The 16,154-nt window shown below is 40.1% G+C and overlaps 1 protein-coding gene across 6 annotated transcripts in view; it reads left to right on the forward strand.

The window, feature by feature from the left end:
• The window catches only part of Kidins220 (kinase D interacting substrate 220), a 94,079-nt gene that overhangs the window by 41,240 nt on the left and 36,685 nt on the right, over window positions 1-16,154 (forward strand). For all 6 annotated transcript variants that reach the window (XM_051144052.1, XM_051144060.1, XM_051144034.1 and 3 more), the window contains exons 21-22: window positions 204-348; window positions 3,659-3,821. In XM_051144052.1, the coding sequence (XP_051000009.1) occupies window positions 204-348; window positions 3,659-3,821 (308 nt within the window). The remainder of the gene's footprint in view (window positions 1-203; window positions 349-3,658; window positions 3,822-16,154) is intronic.

Genomic DNA, 16,154 nt, shown 5'->3' on the forward strand with positions numbered 1-16,154 from the left:
AACTCTACGTTGTCACTGCTCTGGAAAGTATCTCCCTCAGAAGGAACTGTACTTGATTAGCATATAACCTTCCTCTTTGGTTAATATTGTGAATTTTGCTTTTCCGTACACTGAGCTGGCTCTGCGTCTGTTTTGTTGTTCTTACCATAAGCTTACATTAACTCTCAAGAAAGCATCTCTCTCTAACTGGGGTGTTGTTTCAGGATACTTACCGCAGAAGACAGATGCAGAGGACCATCACTCGGCAGATGTCCTTTGATCTCACGAAGCTGCTGGTCACCGAGGATTGGTTCAGTGACATCAGTCCTCAGACAATGAGACGATTACTCAATATTGTTTCTGTGACAGGTGACTTATGTTTCTCATGTTCCATGACAGATCGTAAGCTTTACTCTGTTTATATTGTTTGAGGTAGTAGGCATTGAATTCAGAGCTTGTGTAAGCTTCGCAAATGTTCCTCTTATCGAGTCGCACCCCAGCGACCACTGTAAGCTTTAAAATATTGCAAGTATCAGCTTTGTTTGTGTTAAGCTGACAATCAGCTATCCCTTAGAAAGTTATTTTAAAATTTCATGATTTTAAATGTCTTTTGCTTTATATTTAGGGTAAATTTATATTAATTCAGTGATCATAATATTTGTGCTGAAAGTATTATTGTTTTAGTTTTTATATCAGATTTTGAATAAAATATTTGTAGTAAAATGGAGATTATTATCCAGACAGTGATGGCACACACCTTTAATCCCAGCATGCTGGAGGCAGAGGCAGTTCAAGGCCAGCCTGGTCTACAGAGTAAGTTCTAGGGCAGCCAGGGCTATACAGAGAAACCCTGTCTCAAAAGACAAAAACAAAACAAAAATGGAGATTATTGCTGTGACTGAATTCTGTGTGTGGATACTGCCCTTCTTTGTGTTAAAATTAATTAGCAGTAGGACAGCCATAGACACATAGACTTGCAATTTAAATTATAGAATGCTTTTCTTTCTTTGCATGGTATTGCTTGTTACCTTCTGATATTTTCTGCTGTTGACTGTCAAATGGAATTGCATTTTATACTAAGTTTAGGGCTCATGACATAAACTGTATTATAGAAGGGCGTCATACCTAATATAACATTTTTATTGTTAAATCCCTTTAAAATGAGACTTCAACTTTCCTGTGCTGGTTTGACAGTGGAATTGTTTCCTGATTGTATCAGCAACACTGACATACCCTGTCATCCTCTTTGTGTCAAGAGCTGGTCTGGACATTGTAAAAATTAAACAGTAAACGAGACCGTACCCCTCCCATTCACATTACCTTTCTTTCCCTGGAATTTCTCCTAGCTCTGCCTCTGCCTTGGCCCTTGCTCCTGCTCTCAGCAAAGCTCCTTGGTAGAGTTCACTGTCCTTTCTCACACTGTTCTCCCACCAATCCTTCTGAACGTCCCAAGGCCCTTCTTCTCAGGAGTTCAGCAAAACTGCACTTGAGGTTCCCAGTGGCTTCCCCGTGGAGCATGCAGGGCCAGGTCCCCATCCTTATCTGGACCCCACAGTAGCTGTGACAATGTGTTGATTACTGCTTCTTGAAGCACATTCTTCTTTTGGTGTCCAGAGTAATACACTTACTGGATTTTCCTCCTAACTGTTGCTAGTTAACATGTCATTTCCTCTCGCTCTTAACAATGGGCCACTCTTGACTACAGTTCTTCAAGTTCAATTTTCTATCTAGGCCCTTTTCACTCACTTGGCCTGTAATGATTCTTGGGCTATACGAGCAGTGGGTTTTCTCAAGTTTTAGCTTACAGGTCAGCTTTTCCATTAGACCTTCCGCTTCCTGCATCGCAAATGAAATGACACCTCTTCCTCCTTCCCCTCTGCATCCTACTATACAGAACAGCTGTCTTCTAACACATACTGTCACTAACTCTTCCTGTCTGCTGCTCTCTGGGATAGGAGAACCTCCTGCAAGGGTTTTGTCTGATTTGCTTAACTGCAGTACCCACTACAGCATCTGGAATTGATTGTGAGGGAATAAGAGACCTGAGTGAAATAGAACCCCGGTTTACATGCTTCTTGAGAGAAGCCTTCTGAGGAAAAGGAACAGCAAGTTCAAGGGCTGTGGGACTCCAAGAGCAGTTGCAGTGCAGTCCTGGGTGGAATTGGAGGAACAGAGTAGTGAAAAGCAATGCTAGAGAGTTGCAGTTCATTTGAGGTCCGTGGCTCCAAAATCCACAAGAAGGATTTAGATTGTCTAGACATCTTCAGGTACTTGAGAGAGGCCTGAGTTGATAGCTTTAAGTAATTGCTGCTAAAGCCAGGCCTGGTGGCACAGACCTAAAATCTTAGCTACTCACCAGGCTGAGGCATGAGGATCTCAAGTTCATGACCAGCCTGAACAACTTAGTAAGTTGGATGTGGAGGTGCACATCTATAATCCTAGCTGGCACTCTGCAAGTGAAGGCAGGAAGGTTAGGAAGTCACTGCCAGCCAAGTGACGTAAGACTCTATATTTAAAAAAATAAAAAACCCAACCTTCTACAACAAGCATATTGTCAGGGTTATTTTAGTGCTCAGCTTTTCATTTTTGTTGCCCTCCCAAAAGACCCATTTAGTTCAGTGTTCACCTAATTACTTCATAGGCTGTTGTTCGTTTACTGGATTTATCATCTGCTTCACCAAGTGACTGCTTCTCAGGAAGACTGTGACCTTATCATCTGTTTTGTTCTGGGTTTTACCCCAGTGTTGGTATTTATAATAACTCTAGGAAGTCCACAGCTGGCAAACACTTGTGACATAGCTCACTGGGATGGAAGAGTCATATCCTGTCACCCATCCAGCAAGGCAGACCCACCTTCTAGGAAACTCAGTGGTGAAAATGCAGATGAGGGTCTGAGACAGGGGAAGACTTGGATGAGGAGTCATCATCTATAAGATGATGGGAAGAGAGAATTCCCACTAGAGTCTGCCAGACAAGTAGATGTGAGTTCAGATACGGACTGAACTGATAATAGTGTTTTCAGTGAAGAACCAAGCCCCACTTTGTAGTCCCGTCAAGACAAGGTAAAGGTGATGCTACAGTGGAGAGAAGCTTGGTGATTGCAGTTGTCTACAAGTGAGCATGCTCTGAGGTAGAAATGCTGAGTCTGTCTTCAGAACATTCTACAAATGGGGTCATTGTATTCAGTGTGTAAATAACGAGTTTTAGATGCGTTGTGCCTGGGTTGGTAATTCCTAACATGATCTGTCTTGGTTAGAGGGGAAGTAAATGAAGTCATAACTCAAAGGTGGACCAGTATGTTTGGGTCCCATTAGGTCCAGAGAGAGGTGCTTAGCAGTCATGCTTCAGAACATCCAGAGCATTGAGGACTACCGTGGGTGTTTTATTTTGTTTGTTGGTTTATTTTTTGAGACAGGCTCTCACTATGTAGCTCAGGCTGGCCTCAGACTTGTCATATCCTACATCAGTCTCCTATGTTGTGTTAGGATTACTGATGTCTGCCACCATGCCCTCTGAATCTTTAAAATCTGGATTTTAGAAACCATATAAATACTAGATTTTATCTATATTATAACCAAATGGCAAAATTTTCACTTTTAAAGATGAATTATTTGTGACTACACTAAATGTTCTACTTAATATGTCTATTAATTTTTAAATGTGTATATATTCCTTAAAGGGCGGTTACTAAGAGCCAATCAGATTACTTTCAACTGGGACAGGCTAGCCAGCTGGATCAACCTTACCGAGCAGTGGCCATACCGGACTTCATGGCTCATACTATATCTGGAAGAGACTGAAGGTGTTCCTGATCAGATGACATTAAAGACCATCTACGAGAGGTATTTTGTTTGACTTCTTGGAGCTTAACTTTGCCCTGAGTTGTAAAACACACCAAGTCTCTACTTCTGAATTCAGTCCATCTTCCTAGGTCCTTGCTGTTCTGGAGCTGTCATCGCACAGCTTCTGTGCTGTGAGCTCGGAGCTCTGTTTGTACTTTCTCTTCTTTTTTCAGGGGTGTGCAATTGTAAGAGTTACTGGCTCTTACAAAATACAAAGCCAAGATGCTTTTGTTTGCTAAACAAGGTCCAGTTGCTATTCTAATAAACTGTTTCTTAAGGCCAGTGTGTGTGTGTGTGTGTGTGTGTGTGTGTGTGTGTGTGTGTGTGTGTGTGTGTGTGTCCTGCATGCCTTTAATCTCAGCAGGTGAATATCTGAGTTCAAGGCCAGCCTGGTCTACAGAACAAGTTCCAAGATGGCCAGGGCTACACAGAGAAACCCTTTCTTGAAAAACCAAAAGTAAATAAATAAACTGTTTTGTAGAAAAAGATAACTTGCAGAAACTATGTAAAGGTTTATAAAACTGAATGTAATTGAAACTTTTAGAATAAAACTAAAATATTAATATAGTTCATAGTTTATAATCTCTAAGAGTTCAGATAATTTTTATTTCCTTCGAGTATTGTTAGCATTTGATTTTTCCTAACTGGCTTTAGAATTTCAGAGGACTGTCGCAGTGTCTATCCATAGACCTGAGCTCTTCTAGGCTTGATGTTGAAGTTTCATCAGTGGCTTAACCCTGGTGAGGCTCCAGTGAGGCAGGTACCCGGATGGCCATGTGCCGTGGTAACTTGGTGGTCAGGCTCTTGGCTTGGATATGTTAGAAGTTGCCTTATCTTGAGATCATGAGTGGGCTTATCCTTAGTTATAAAACACTAAACTCTATTTCCTGAGCATTTTGAAAAATGTTTCTGTCCTAAATCAGGAGTTAGGTAATTGTGAATGTTTTCTAGATGAACAGTTATTACAGTTAAAATGGAACTTGTAGGAAGTTTTCTTGCATGTTATTAGCAAGCAATATTAAGGCTCTGAAAGTTAAATAACTTCCCAAGTCACACAATCTCATGCAGCAGAGCTGGCATTTTAACCTGGGTCACTCTGACTCCATATGCCACTCGCTGTAAGCACTCCATGGTGTGAGCTCTTCATTCTCACAGTTCTGAAATAGGTACTGTTGCCCTCACTTTGCACATTAGAAAACTGAAAACAGTGGAGACAAGTCACTTGCCAAAAGGCCAGTGTATGGTAGATTTAAAGTGAGGCTCCACATCCACACTCAAGTATGACCTGGAAGGATGTCTTTTGCTGTGTGTGTGGAAACTTTCCTAGGCTGGAGCCCAGTTGGAGACACACTGACGTTTGTCATGGAATCAAGGGCTGAAGTTTGTTGTGGAGCCAAGGGCTGCAATTCTGATGTTTTTGTGTTTTCTGTTTCTTTAGGAACATTGGGAGTTACTGTAGTTAGTATTTATGAGGTTTCCTGTGGTTTTAAATTAACTTTAGTAACAAATCCTCATATCAGATAATTACTATTTCTTTCTGTAAATTCTTTGCTTTCATAAAAACATGAGGTAACTGTTTAAAATTGTTGGTTAGTTTCTGTCTCTCCAGTTTCTCTGTCCCTGTCTCTGTCTCTGTCTGCCTGTCTGTCTTTGTCTGTGTCTGTGTCTGTGTGTGTCTGTCTCTGTCTTGTTAGTCTTCAGTTTGCCGTGAATGGGCTTCGCATTATTCCCCTTGCCGACTGTGACTGAGAACCCCGGAAGTGTACTGTATCTCAGGGTCAGAGACTGTGAACAGCAATTTGAGAAGTGCATGTGGAGTCCCAATAGGATAGGAAGAATGAAAAAAAGTCCCCAGGCAATAGAAGTGGGAGAAATATAAAAGAAAACAGATTTAAAAGACATTTTTTAAAAAGGTCTCTGATTCCAGTCAGTCCTGCAAGAGTTACGAAGTCTCTGTACCCCTGCTAGATGCTGCATTGTTCATATTTGGATCTATGTCTCCCTGAAACTGTGGCTCTTCTGTTGTTGTTGCTTTTCTTACTGTTGTAGTCCTAGGTGTAGAACCCAGAGCCTTATGCATGGTGGTCACACATTCTACTGCTAATCCTTACCAGCTCAACTTGTGTTCCTTAAAGAAGCCAAGATTAATGGGGATTTTTGTGCTTAGTTTCTTTCTTGGGTTTCTTTTGTTGGCCCTAGTTGTTTCTTCATTAACGTATACTTAGCGCGATGTCTACTGAGAGGCAGAGCTTATGCAGTTGTTCTCTATGCTGTTATGTGTTACAGGGGCTGTGGGCTGCAGAGAGGGGGAGATCAAAAGGCAGGCTGTGTCCTTGAAGGATATACATATGTTTAGTTGTCTTTTCTATTTGAAAATCCTTCAAACTTAAGCATTGCAAGAACAAGAACAGCACAAACGATGCCCACATCCCCACTCTTCTTCCAGACTCATCTGTTAATATTGCCTTCACTTGCTCCACTCTTTCATCCACGTCATCTTCTGAGTGCTTGTTTTCTCTTTATGTCTTGTGCATCTATACAAATGCAAACATAGCCATATAATTTGCCTCTAAATGCTTGAGCTTTGAGAACTTTGAAAGTAAAGCATACATATTTGAAATAAGTTGAGAGGAAGAAAAAAATGGCTTAAATAATTTGCCAGTTAAGTCATTTTCTGGGCGGTAAGAAACTTTTAAGTCTAAAATCACTGCTCTTTGCTGAGAGATAATTGTTTCATGTCTTATTTCTTATGTTTTTTTTAGGGAGGAAAGATTTATTTTGGTTCATGATTGTTGACTGTTGTGTTGTGAGAGCTCACGGGATGGTGGCCAGAGGTAGAGCACACCTACCTCTGCGGGCTTGCTTCCCTTCCCACCTTTTACTCTGCCCGGGCTTGCAGCCTGTGGGATGCTGCTGCCTATATTCTGTGAGGAACTGTGTTAACTTTACCATAACCTTCTACCTTAACCCCCCACAAAGGCCTGACTCATCAAGCAAAGTGCACTCAACCCATCTGTCCTCACAGCCTCAACACTTCAGTATTGTTCACTTGTTGAAGCTCAGTATCTCCTCCAAGACTCAAGATAAACTCTTAGCTCTTAGACCCTGTAATATCAAGACGAAAACGACATGTTTGCAAGTTGCAGTGGCACTGAGTAAAGATTACCCTCCCAAAGCAAGGAAAAGAGAGGCTAAGAAAATGGATAGGACAGAACCGAAACCCAGGTGGGCTAATTTAGATCCTGTAGCTCCGCGTCAGGCATCTGAGGCATGTGCTATCATGTTGAGATCCAACGGGCTCAGCGTTCTTGTCTTACAGCTTGCCGTTGGGAGCTCCATGGCCTTTCTTGGGATTGCCCTGCTCATTGCCTGCAGCTTTCCTCAGCAGATGTTCCATGTTCCTGGAATATCTAACTTCCTGAGTTGTTCTTGTGTCTTTGGCCCTCACCTTCATACTTTATGCACTGTTTTCTCCAGGGCTGCTGCAGTCACACCATCCCTGTCACACTTTGCCTGTCTTCCTAGGCTTTTCTGGAAAATTCATGCTTGATTTCCACAACCCTGTAGCATTTACATTCTGTATGTCTGCAAATCTAGTGTCAGATAGATGACATCAAAGTGTGCCGAGTACTCAGCTTCTTTGGTGTGTCCCCATCCCTTCAGCACCCTCACTTTCCTTGCCTTCAGAGCCTTACTTTTGCTGCTCTTTTGAAACTAAGGTTTTCAAATCCTTCTGTTCTGCTTTCAATTCTTCTTGTAAATAGGACTAAAACTAATGACATTTCATCTGTCAGATAACTTAGTCTATCACTTTAAAACTCAAGCCTCCCAAAAAGTCTTAGGGCATGGACAAAACAGACAGGAACTTGGGCCAGAGAGATGGCTCTTGCAGAGCACCTGGGCTCAGTCCCCAGTACTATGTTCTGACCTCTTAGGATACCAGGCACCCATGTACTACATACACATACTTGCAGGCAAAACATTCGTACACAAAAAATACATTAAAAAAATTTTTTACATAGACAGGATCTTTGCCAGAATGGAATATATGTGGCCTTCTAGTCCTGTTCCCAGCACAGTCTTCTTCTGTGCACGTAGCCAGATGAACAGTTTACTGTCCTTGTTCTCATTGACATCCTGGTTCCTTGAGCTCCTCCTGCAATAAATAGCCCATGAGCTCTACTTAGAGCATCCTGGAGCTTCCCTTGCCTATATCTCCAGCTTTTCCAGATTCTTCCTGCAAACAAGGTCAGAGGCTTCTCAGCAATGGCCACAGCAGTCACTCTGCTTGTCTGGTACTCATTTTCCGGGTTAGTTGTACTTTCAGTGCTATGACTACAGCTTAAGAGAGCATGGATGTATTTAGCTCATGGTTTCAAAGGTCTCTCTGTCTGTCTGGTGGGGAGAGCCTGGGCAAGCAGAGCTGCTCTCATTGTGGCAGCCAAGAAACAGAGAAATAATTGCTTGTGCTTTGCTTGAAATTTAAAATTTACATTGCAGATTCCACCATCTGAACCTCATAGGTAGTTCTAATTTTTTAAAATTTATTTATTTATTTATTTATTTATTTTCATATTTAAAAAATTTTTTTATTATTATTTTATTCTTGTTACATCTCAATGGTTATCCCATCCCTTATGTCCTCCCATTCTTCCCTCCCTCCCCTTTTCCCCTTATTCCCTTCCCCTATGACTGTTCCTGAGGGGGATTACCTCCCCCTGTATATGCTCATTAGGGACCAAGTCTCTTCTCGGTAACCTGCTGTCCTTCCTCTGAGTGTCACCAGGTCTCTTTTTAATGGAAATATGTCCTGTAGACAAAAAAGAATGCTTAAGCTGGGCCATGGTAGAATGTGCCTTTTAATCCTAGTCCTCTGGAGGCAGAGGCAGGCAGAGATCTCTGTGAGTTCAAGATCATCCTGGTCTACAGAGAAACCCTGTTTTGAAAAACAAACAAACAAACAAACAACACCAAAAAAGGAGGAATGCTTAGGATGTGGTCTAAAGGTAATAGCAGTTATTGTACCTTTATGAAAAATAGACTATAGCCGGGCGTGGTGGGGCAGGCCTTTATCCCAGCACTCAGAGAGGCAGAGGCAGGCAGATTGCTCTGAGTTTGAGGCTAGCTTGGTCTACAAAGTGAATCCAGGACAGCCAAGGATACACAGAGAAACCCTGTCTCGAAAAGAAAGAAAGAAAGGAAAGAAAGTAGAATATTGTGAAATAATTTTTTGGGAGAGGGAAGCACTTTTTAAAAATCATATAATGACTATAAGTTGGAATAAATTTCTCAAGGGGAATATTTTATTTTGATCATATCAATATAGAATAATATATTAGAGATAAAATTAGGTGATGCCAACATTCTTTTGTGATTTAACCAACCTATTACTTTAGACTCAACTCCTCATGGTCTTGTCATCTGAGAGTGGACTGGATTTAGGGTAACTCTGAGCTGCTTTTCTTTTTAAATACATCTTATAGGCCCATAACTGCTTACAGAGAGTATTTGTAGTTAGCCAACAAAGGAAAAAAGAAAGTGTAAAAAGCAGTCTGAAAATTCATAAGGAAATTTACTTAAAATAATTAAGTAAAATAATTTGCAGTGAACAACCATAGAAAGACAGTTTGCTCAACATATTGAAAATCCATCTATTGAAAGATGTTCTAGCAATTTAGATATCTGTTTCTACTTACCCATAGCTGAGTTCTTTGGTGCTTGTCATTTGAATAATAAAAAGTTTTATTTACAACTGACAAAAAGCAGCAGTATATAATTGATATTCATTTATTTTATTAAAGAAATCTGATTTGGTAAAAACAATCAGAAAATAGTATTTTTAACGCTAGTAGTAAAATGTATTTTTTAATCCATAAAAAGCTTCATTTATTTTTATAGCAATTTGATGATACATCTGCTTGCTTTATTCAGCTGAAAAGGAAAATGTTGGTTCTTGGTGTTTGGTAAAATTGCTTTGTTAAATTATTTTCTAAATTGTTCAACTTTTAACAAATGACATTTGATACTAGCGCTGGAAAGCAATTTCAGCTAATTAAGTAGATCCCTCTATAAACCATTGGAACATTAAGATGACATACTGTTCATTCAAGATTATTTTAATTGGTACAATTATTGTAATTTTCTTGCAATTATGTGTTGAGCTAAAAGCTTTTGTCTAGATCATTTGAGGGTTTTTTTTGTTAACATACATTTAGTAAGAAGAAAGAGAGTTAAATAAAAACTGTAGATAAAGATTTTCTGTCTACATTCTATTGCAGCATTTTAGACAATTATTGAAATATTTTAGTATAAAAGTTTATTTCTGGTATTTTAGACACTTAAGGCAATGATAGAGGCTTTTAAAAGATCAATTTGAGTAGTTTTCATGAAGATTATGTTTTAAATTTCTGTTTTGACACTGCTCAAGCAATCTTTTTCTCAAGAAGATGTGGTTGGCAGAACTCTATGTGAGAGGTAGCATCCTTTTTGATAATCTTGGATTTTAAAAATGAATCAATTTTGAGGGGGTTTAAGAATGATGACTACTTTCCATCTCATGGAAACAGCTGTTTGCTGAGTAACCTTGAACATTAATATATGCTCTTTATGGTTCTAACTGATATCTTCAAGTTATTCAGTCATATTTTAGTGAATATTGTATCCTGTATTCCTTTCTGATATTCAACCAAAGCTTTCAAAAGCTTACTTGGTTGCATCTTATCATCCCTAGTTAAAGCTTACCAATCCCCTGTCATGCCTCCTTTATTTCTGTTTTCACTTGTTATCACTTGGATGAATTATGCAAGCCTTTCTCTCTCATATGTCATTTTTCTTAAATTATGACTTCAAGTAGTATGATCCTCCTTGTACGAAATATGTCTTTTGAACTGATATTCATTTTCTGTCTTAAATTGAATATTCTAGGAATATCTATTCAAACCATTATTTCATGCATTTTGATACAGTAGTTTTTATGTGTAGTTTTGAATCTTACTAAGATTCTATATACTTGATATGGTTGGACTTCTAAGAGATTTTGATATTGCCATCATTCAAAATTTATTAAATTATTATCTTGTGTGTTATTATTTTCATAAGCATGTGCTGTGGATATTCCCAACACACATTTTGGAATGTAGAGGTTAAGTGTTTATTATGTCTTTGTGAAAGAGACTGACCTAGTTCTTTGCAAAAATTATCTGGTAATTTTTTTTTTTTATATAAGAGGGAAAACTAAATAGGTTTACACTGGAGTAGAGATTCTGTGACTATAATAGAAGTTATACTTTAGATAAAATAAATAATGGGGTGGGCAAGTTTAATATGAAAAGAGAAGCCAAGTGTGGTGGCGCACACCTTTAGTCCCAGCACTCAGGAGGCAGAGGCAGATGAATCTCTCAGTTTGAGACCACCCTGGTCTACAGAGTGAGTTCCAGGACAGCCAGGGCTACATAGAAAAACCCTGTCTCAAAAAAACAAAACAAAGTAAGACTGCAAACCGTATAATGAGGTGTGGACTATTGCCAGTTAGATATGAATTTCTGATTTTACATTGTTCATTTATATTTTTATTCTTCATAGAAATTAACTGGTAAATCCAGATTCTTTTTTGTTTGTTTGTTTGGTTTTTCAAGACAGGGTCTCTCTGTATAGCTCCTGTTGTCCTGGAACTCACTCTATAGACCAGGCTGCCTTTGAACTCAAGGATCCACCTGCCTCTGTCTCCTAATTACTGGGATTAAAGGTGTGTGTTATCACTCTGCATGGCTGTTAAATCCAGACTTTTAAAGACAAATAAAAGCAAAGGGCAGAATTTGTAAAACATTCATTTATTTTTATCTTATGTATTTGGATATTTTGCCTGCATGTGTTTGTCTGTGTCATATGCATGCAGTGCCCTCTTCAGAAGTCAGAATCCTCTGGAACTGGAATTATAGATGGTTGTGAGCCACTTTGTGTGTACTTGGAATCAAACTCAGGTCCTCGGGAAGAACAGCCAGTGCTCTTAACTGTTGAGCTCTCTTTCCAGCCTGGCAGAATTTTTAAAAGTTTATTTTTGATGCACTTGGGAAACACACCTGCTGCTGTTGTTTGGAGAAAATAATGCTGAAAGAGATTAACTAGGCAGGTTGGGACCATTCTTGATTTATCTGTCACTGTGTTTTGCTGATGATTTGTTCTGTTATTGCTACTGGATCTGTAGCCAATCCAAAGGTGTAAGAGAAATTACTTTGGGAAAAACAACTTAAAATTTATTGTTATTTAGGAAATTGTTCCTTTGTTTTGTTCTGACACAGGATCTCACTGGCTGGCCTGGAACTTACTGTGTAGACCAGACTGGCCTTGAACTCACAGAGTACTGACTGCTGGGAAATAGTTCTTGAGAGCCTATTATGGACAGACACTACTGTAAGATGCCCATGTACAAAGCTGGCAGAGGTCCCTGTCCCAGGGAGTTCTGCACATGAGCAAAATATAAACTATGTGATTAGCAACAAGCCCCGTGAAAAGAATGAAAAGAGAAGCATTAGGGAGGTGAGAAGTAGGGCTGGCTGTGCGTGAAATAAACCATAGTCCTCATTGAAAAGTGAACTGAGCATGAACATGAAAAGTGAACATGAAAGTGGTGACAGAGATAGCCAAAAAAGTATAGCAGGTAAGAGGATCTCTATATTACTGAAGACTGCTAGCAGTAATGTAGGTGGTTGGCGTAATGGGTTGCTTTTGGAGTAGTAGTGAATTTGATTTATGGGTAACCAAAACATGGACTTTTGGTGCTGGAGAGAGAGCTCGGCAAGAACACCTGCTACTCTCCCAGAGGACCTGTGTTCCCTTCACTTTGAAGGCTCACAACCATCTGAAGCTCCAGGCCCAGAAGATCCAGTGCCCTCTTCTGGCCTTTTCAAGTACCAGGCTTATAGACTACATATGTGTACAGACATACGAGGAGGCAAAACACCCATCTCCATTAAAAGCAAGTAAATAAATCAATTTACAAAATTAAGAAGTCATAGACTTTAACACAGTGAGCAATAAGGATAAGGGAAAATGATTGGTCAAAATTATCTGTGGGAATCAGGTTTGTACTGGAGTTCAAGCATTGCCAGCATGGCCTCCAGCCCCTTCTGCTTTCTCACTTTGGCCATACACTTTCCCACCTGCTCTTTTTCTGCTCCATCTGCCCTTGCCTTGTGCCTGACTCTTCTGGTCTCTTAAGTGCAGCTAGTACAGGAAGCCTGTTGTAATCTAACCCAGGCACCCCACTTCAGGTTCTTGCTTTCATAGGCTTCACCATGGGACTCACTCTCCAAGGCTTGCTTTGCTGTTTCTTTAGTCTTTGTTTCCTCCTTAGGATAGTAAACTCCAGAGATTATAACTTCCTTATACTTTGCAAGATACAGAGTACGACGAAGTGAGTGTTTCTGAAAAGAGTGAGGAAATCTAATGGTGCATTTGGGTTGAGAAAGGTGTGGGTTCCTAAAGGTGGCGGGTGGCAAGCCTTGCTTTATCTTAAGGATGGGATCCTCCAGATGCTCTGTTGCTTCTAAATGCAGGGAAAATGTTTCTTCGTTGTTGTGAAGTTGTGCTTATTGTAAGGCTGAAGCCCACCATGACTGGTGATTACATACTTCACCTAAAATTTTATGGCTCCTCTCCTTTGGCATCTGACAATAAAATCACAGCAGCATTTCTGTAGCCTGTAACCAAGTTTATTTTTCTAGATTCTCGTGTTTGTAAACCTTTGGTGAAGCAGTAGGTCACAGACTTTTTGCATACTGACACTTTGAGGCAGGTCGTTACCAATACAGCCTTACAGATGATCGCCAATGTCCTAATTAGAGTCAATGTAGCCAGATATTGCTGGCATATGCTCATAATCCCAGCACTCAGCAGGCAGAGGCAGGAGGATTGCTATGAATTCAAGGCCAGCCTAGACTATATTGCAAAACCTTGCGACAAGACACCAAAAGTTTATAAATAAACAAAGTAAAGGAAGGCTCTGCGTGATGTAGACAGCTCCACCTTGTTATGCTAATAGTTCTGATTCTGTTAGGTCATTGAACACCTGTTTCAGTTAGACCTGTGCTGGGTGCATGCTAAGGAAGGCACTGCTGACTGTAGTGCCTGAGCTGCCCTTGGTAAGCAGCATCCAGTGGACTGGGCACTTTGCCCAGCATCCCATGCTGTGCTCTGCATAACCAAGGGAAACCAAGAGCAGGAGTTACAATCTCTGAGCTGCATCTAGAGTTTCTTCAGCCTGTTGTAGACAGTCTTATGTAGTTGCAGAGGATAGCTGTGGGTCTGAGATGGAAAAACACTGTTTTCAGTGATATGCCTATGAATAGAATATGTATTAGTAAGAATGATACCCTGGTTCAAACTTTATAGAACATGAAATTTATCTTTTCTATTAAAAAATGCAGACTTTTACAGACTACATGAAACCCTACATAAATACTCAGTTCTGATTGTGTGTGGTAGCATCAGAAGATTGTGTTTTATGGTGCTTGACTTAAGCTTTTACACTGTTATGTTCATTAACTGGCTGCTTTCTAAGTATGTTTTTCTCTAGCTTTTTGTTTGCAGAGAGAGAGAGACAGAGACAGAGAGGTAGGACTGACTAGCATTAGACTTCTGGGGCCCATCATGTGCACTGTACTGCTGAGCTGTCCCTCCAGAGCTTGCTTTGCTTCTAATAGGATAAAGCTGGTTTTAAAAGTATTTTTCTCAGCATTTAAATTCATGGTATCATTGTCAACATTTTTGTTGGTAGAAACTAAGAAATAATCCTAAATGTTCCAGAGCCTTGTATTAATAACATCAACATGAAACTGAAGTTTGTTAACCAAGACTATAGGATACAAACAGGAAAGTCAGTTTTTCTGAAATATGCTTTAATATATAGAAATGCATTTAATATGCAGTGATTTATATCAGGTTCACAATTTATTTCGCCATGTAGGGAAATTATGTCATTATTTATTTTTAAACAACTCTAATTATTGAATGACCCATATTTACCAAAGGTCTTAAGACATAACTTTACAGATCAAATAAACTGTTAAAGTTTTTATACAAGAAAAAAAACAAAACCAGCATACAGTAACAGTGTCAGCTTATTTTGATTCTGAGGTGAGGCGCTAATGGAAAGCATGCTGCAATACTCATGAAGTCCACAAGATGGAGATGTCTCACTGGATACTGTACATGGCCAGGCATGAGATGAAGTCTAGTGCGGTTTGCTTTTCCCTTTCCATAGCAGAAAAGGTGTGTGGGGGGGGTGGGGGGGTGGGGGGGTGGGGGGGGGGTTGGGGAACAACAATGTAGTGGATGGTTGAATTTCCATTTATTCATTCATTTGTGTCTGGGAGTGGAAGTTAACCTTGGGTGTCATTCCTCAGAAACTGTCCACCTTGGTGGGTTTTTTGTTGTTGTTTTGTTTTGTTTTTTTATTTTATTAATTTATTCAGATTACAACTCAATTGTTATCCCATCACTTGTATCCTCCCGTTCCTCTCTCCATCCCTCTTTCAGCCTATTGCCCTCCCCTAGGTCTATGACCAAAGGGGACCTCCTCCCCCACTATATGGTCATAGGCTATCAAGTCTCACCTTGGTAGCCTATTTATTCTTTCTTTGAGTGCCATCAGGCCTCCCCACCAAGAGGAGGTGGTCAAATATGAGGCACCAGAGTTCATGTCAGAGTCAGTCCCCGCTCTCCACACATCTGTGGACAATGTCCTGTCCATTGGGTAGATCAGAGTAGGGGTTCGATGTTTACTACTTGTATTGTCCTTGGTTAGTGCAATAGTTTGAGCACACCCCCTGGGCCCTGATCCACCCATCATGATGTTCTTCTTGTAGGTTTCTAAGACCCTCTGGATCCTTCTATTTCCCCATCTCCTGTATTTGTCTTACCTAGAGTCCCAGTGGGATGTCCTCACATCTGTCCCAATCTCCTGGTAAGTGAAGACTTTCATGGGACATGCCTTTTGGGCTAGTGCCCAATTATAAGTGAGTATATACCATGTGAGTCTTTCTGCTTCTGGGTTAACTCACTCAATATGACCATTTCTAGTTCCATGCATTTGTCCACAAATTTCAGGATGTCTTTGTTTTTAATAGCTGAGTAGTGTTCCGTAGTGTAAATATACCACAGTTTCTTTATCCATTCTTCTACTGAGGGACATTTAGGCTGTTTCCAGGTTCTGACTATTATGAATAAGGCTCAGGTTCTGGCGATTATGAATAAGGCTGCTATGAACCTGGTTGAGCATATGTCCTTGTTGTGTGGTGGAGCATCTTCTGGGTATATTCCAAGGAGTGGAATAGC

This window comes from Acomys russatus, chromosome 1, assembly GCF_903995435.1.
Source record: "Acomys russatus chromosome 1, mAcoRus1.1, whole genome shotgun sequence".
NCBI lineage: Eukaryota > Metazoa > Chordata > Mammalia > Rodentia > Muridae > Acomys > Acomys russatus.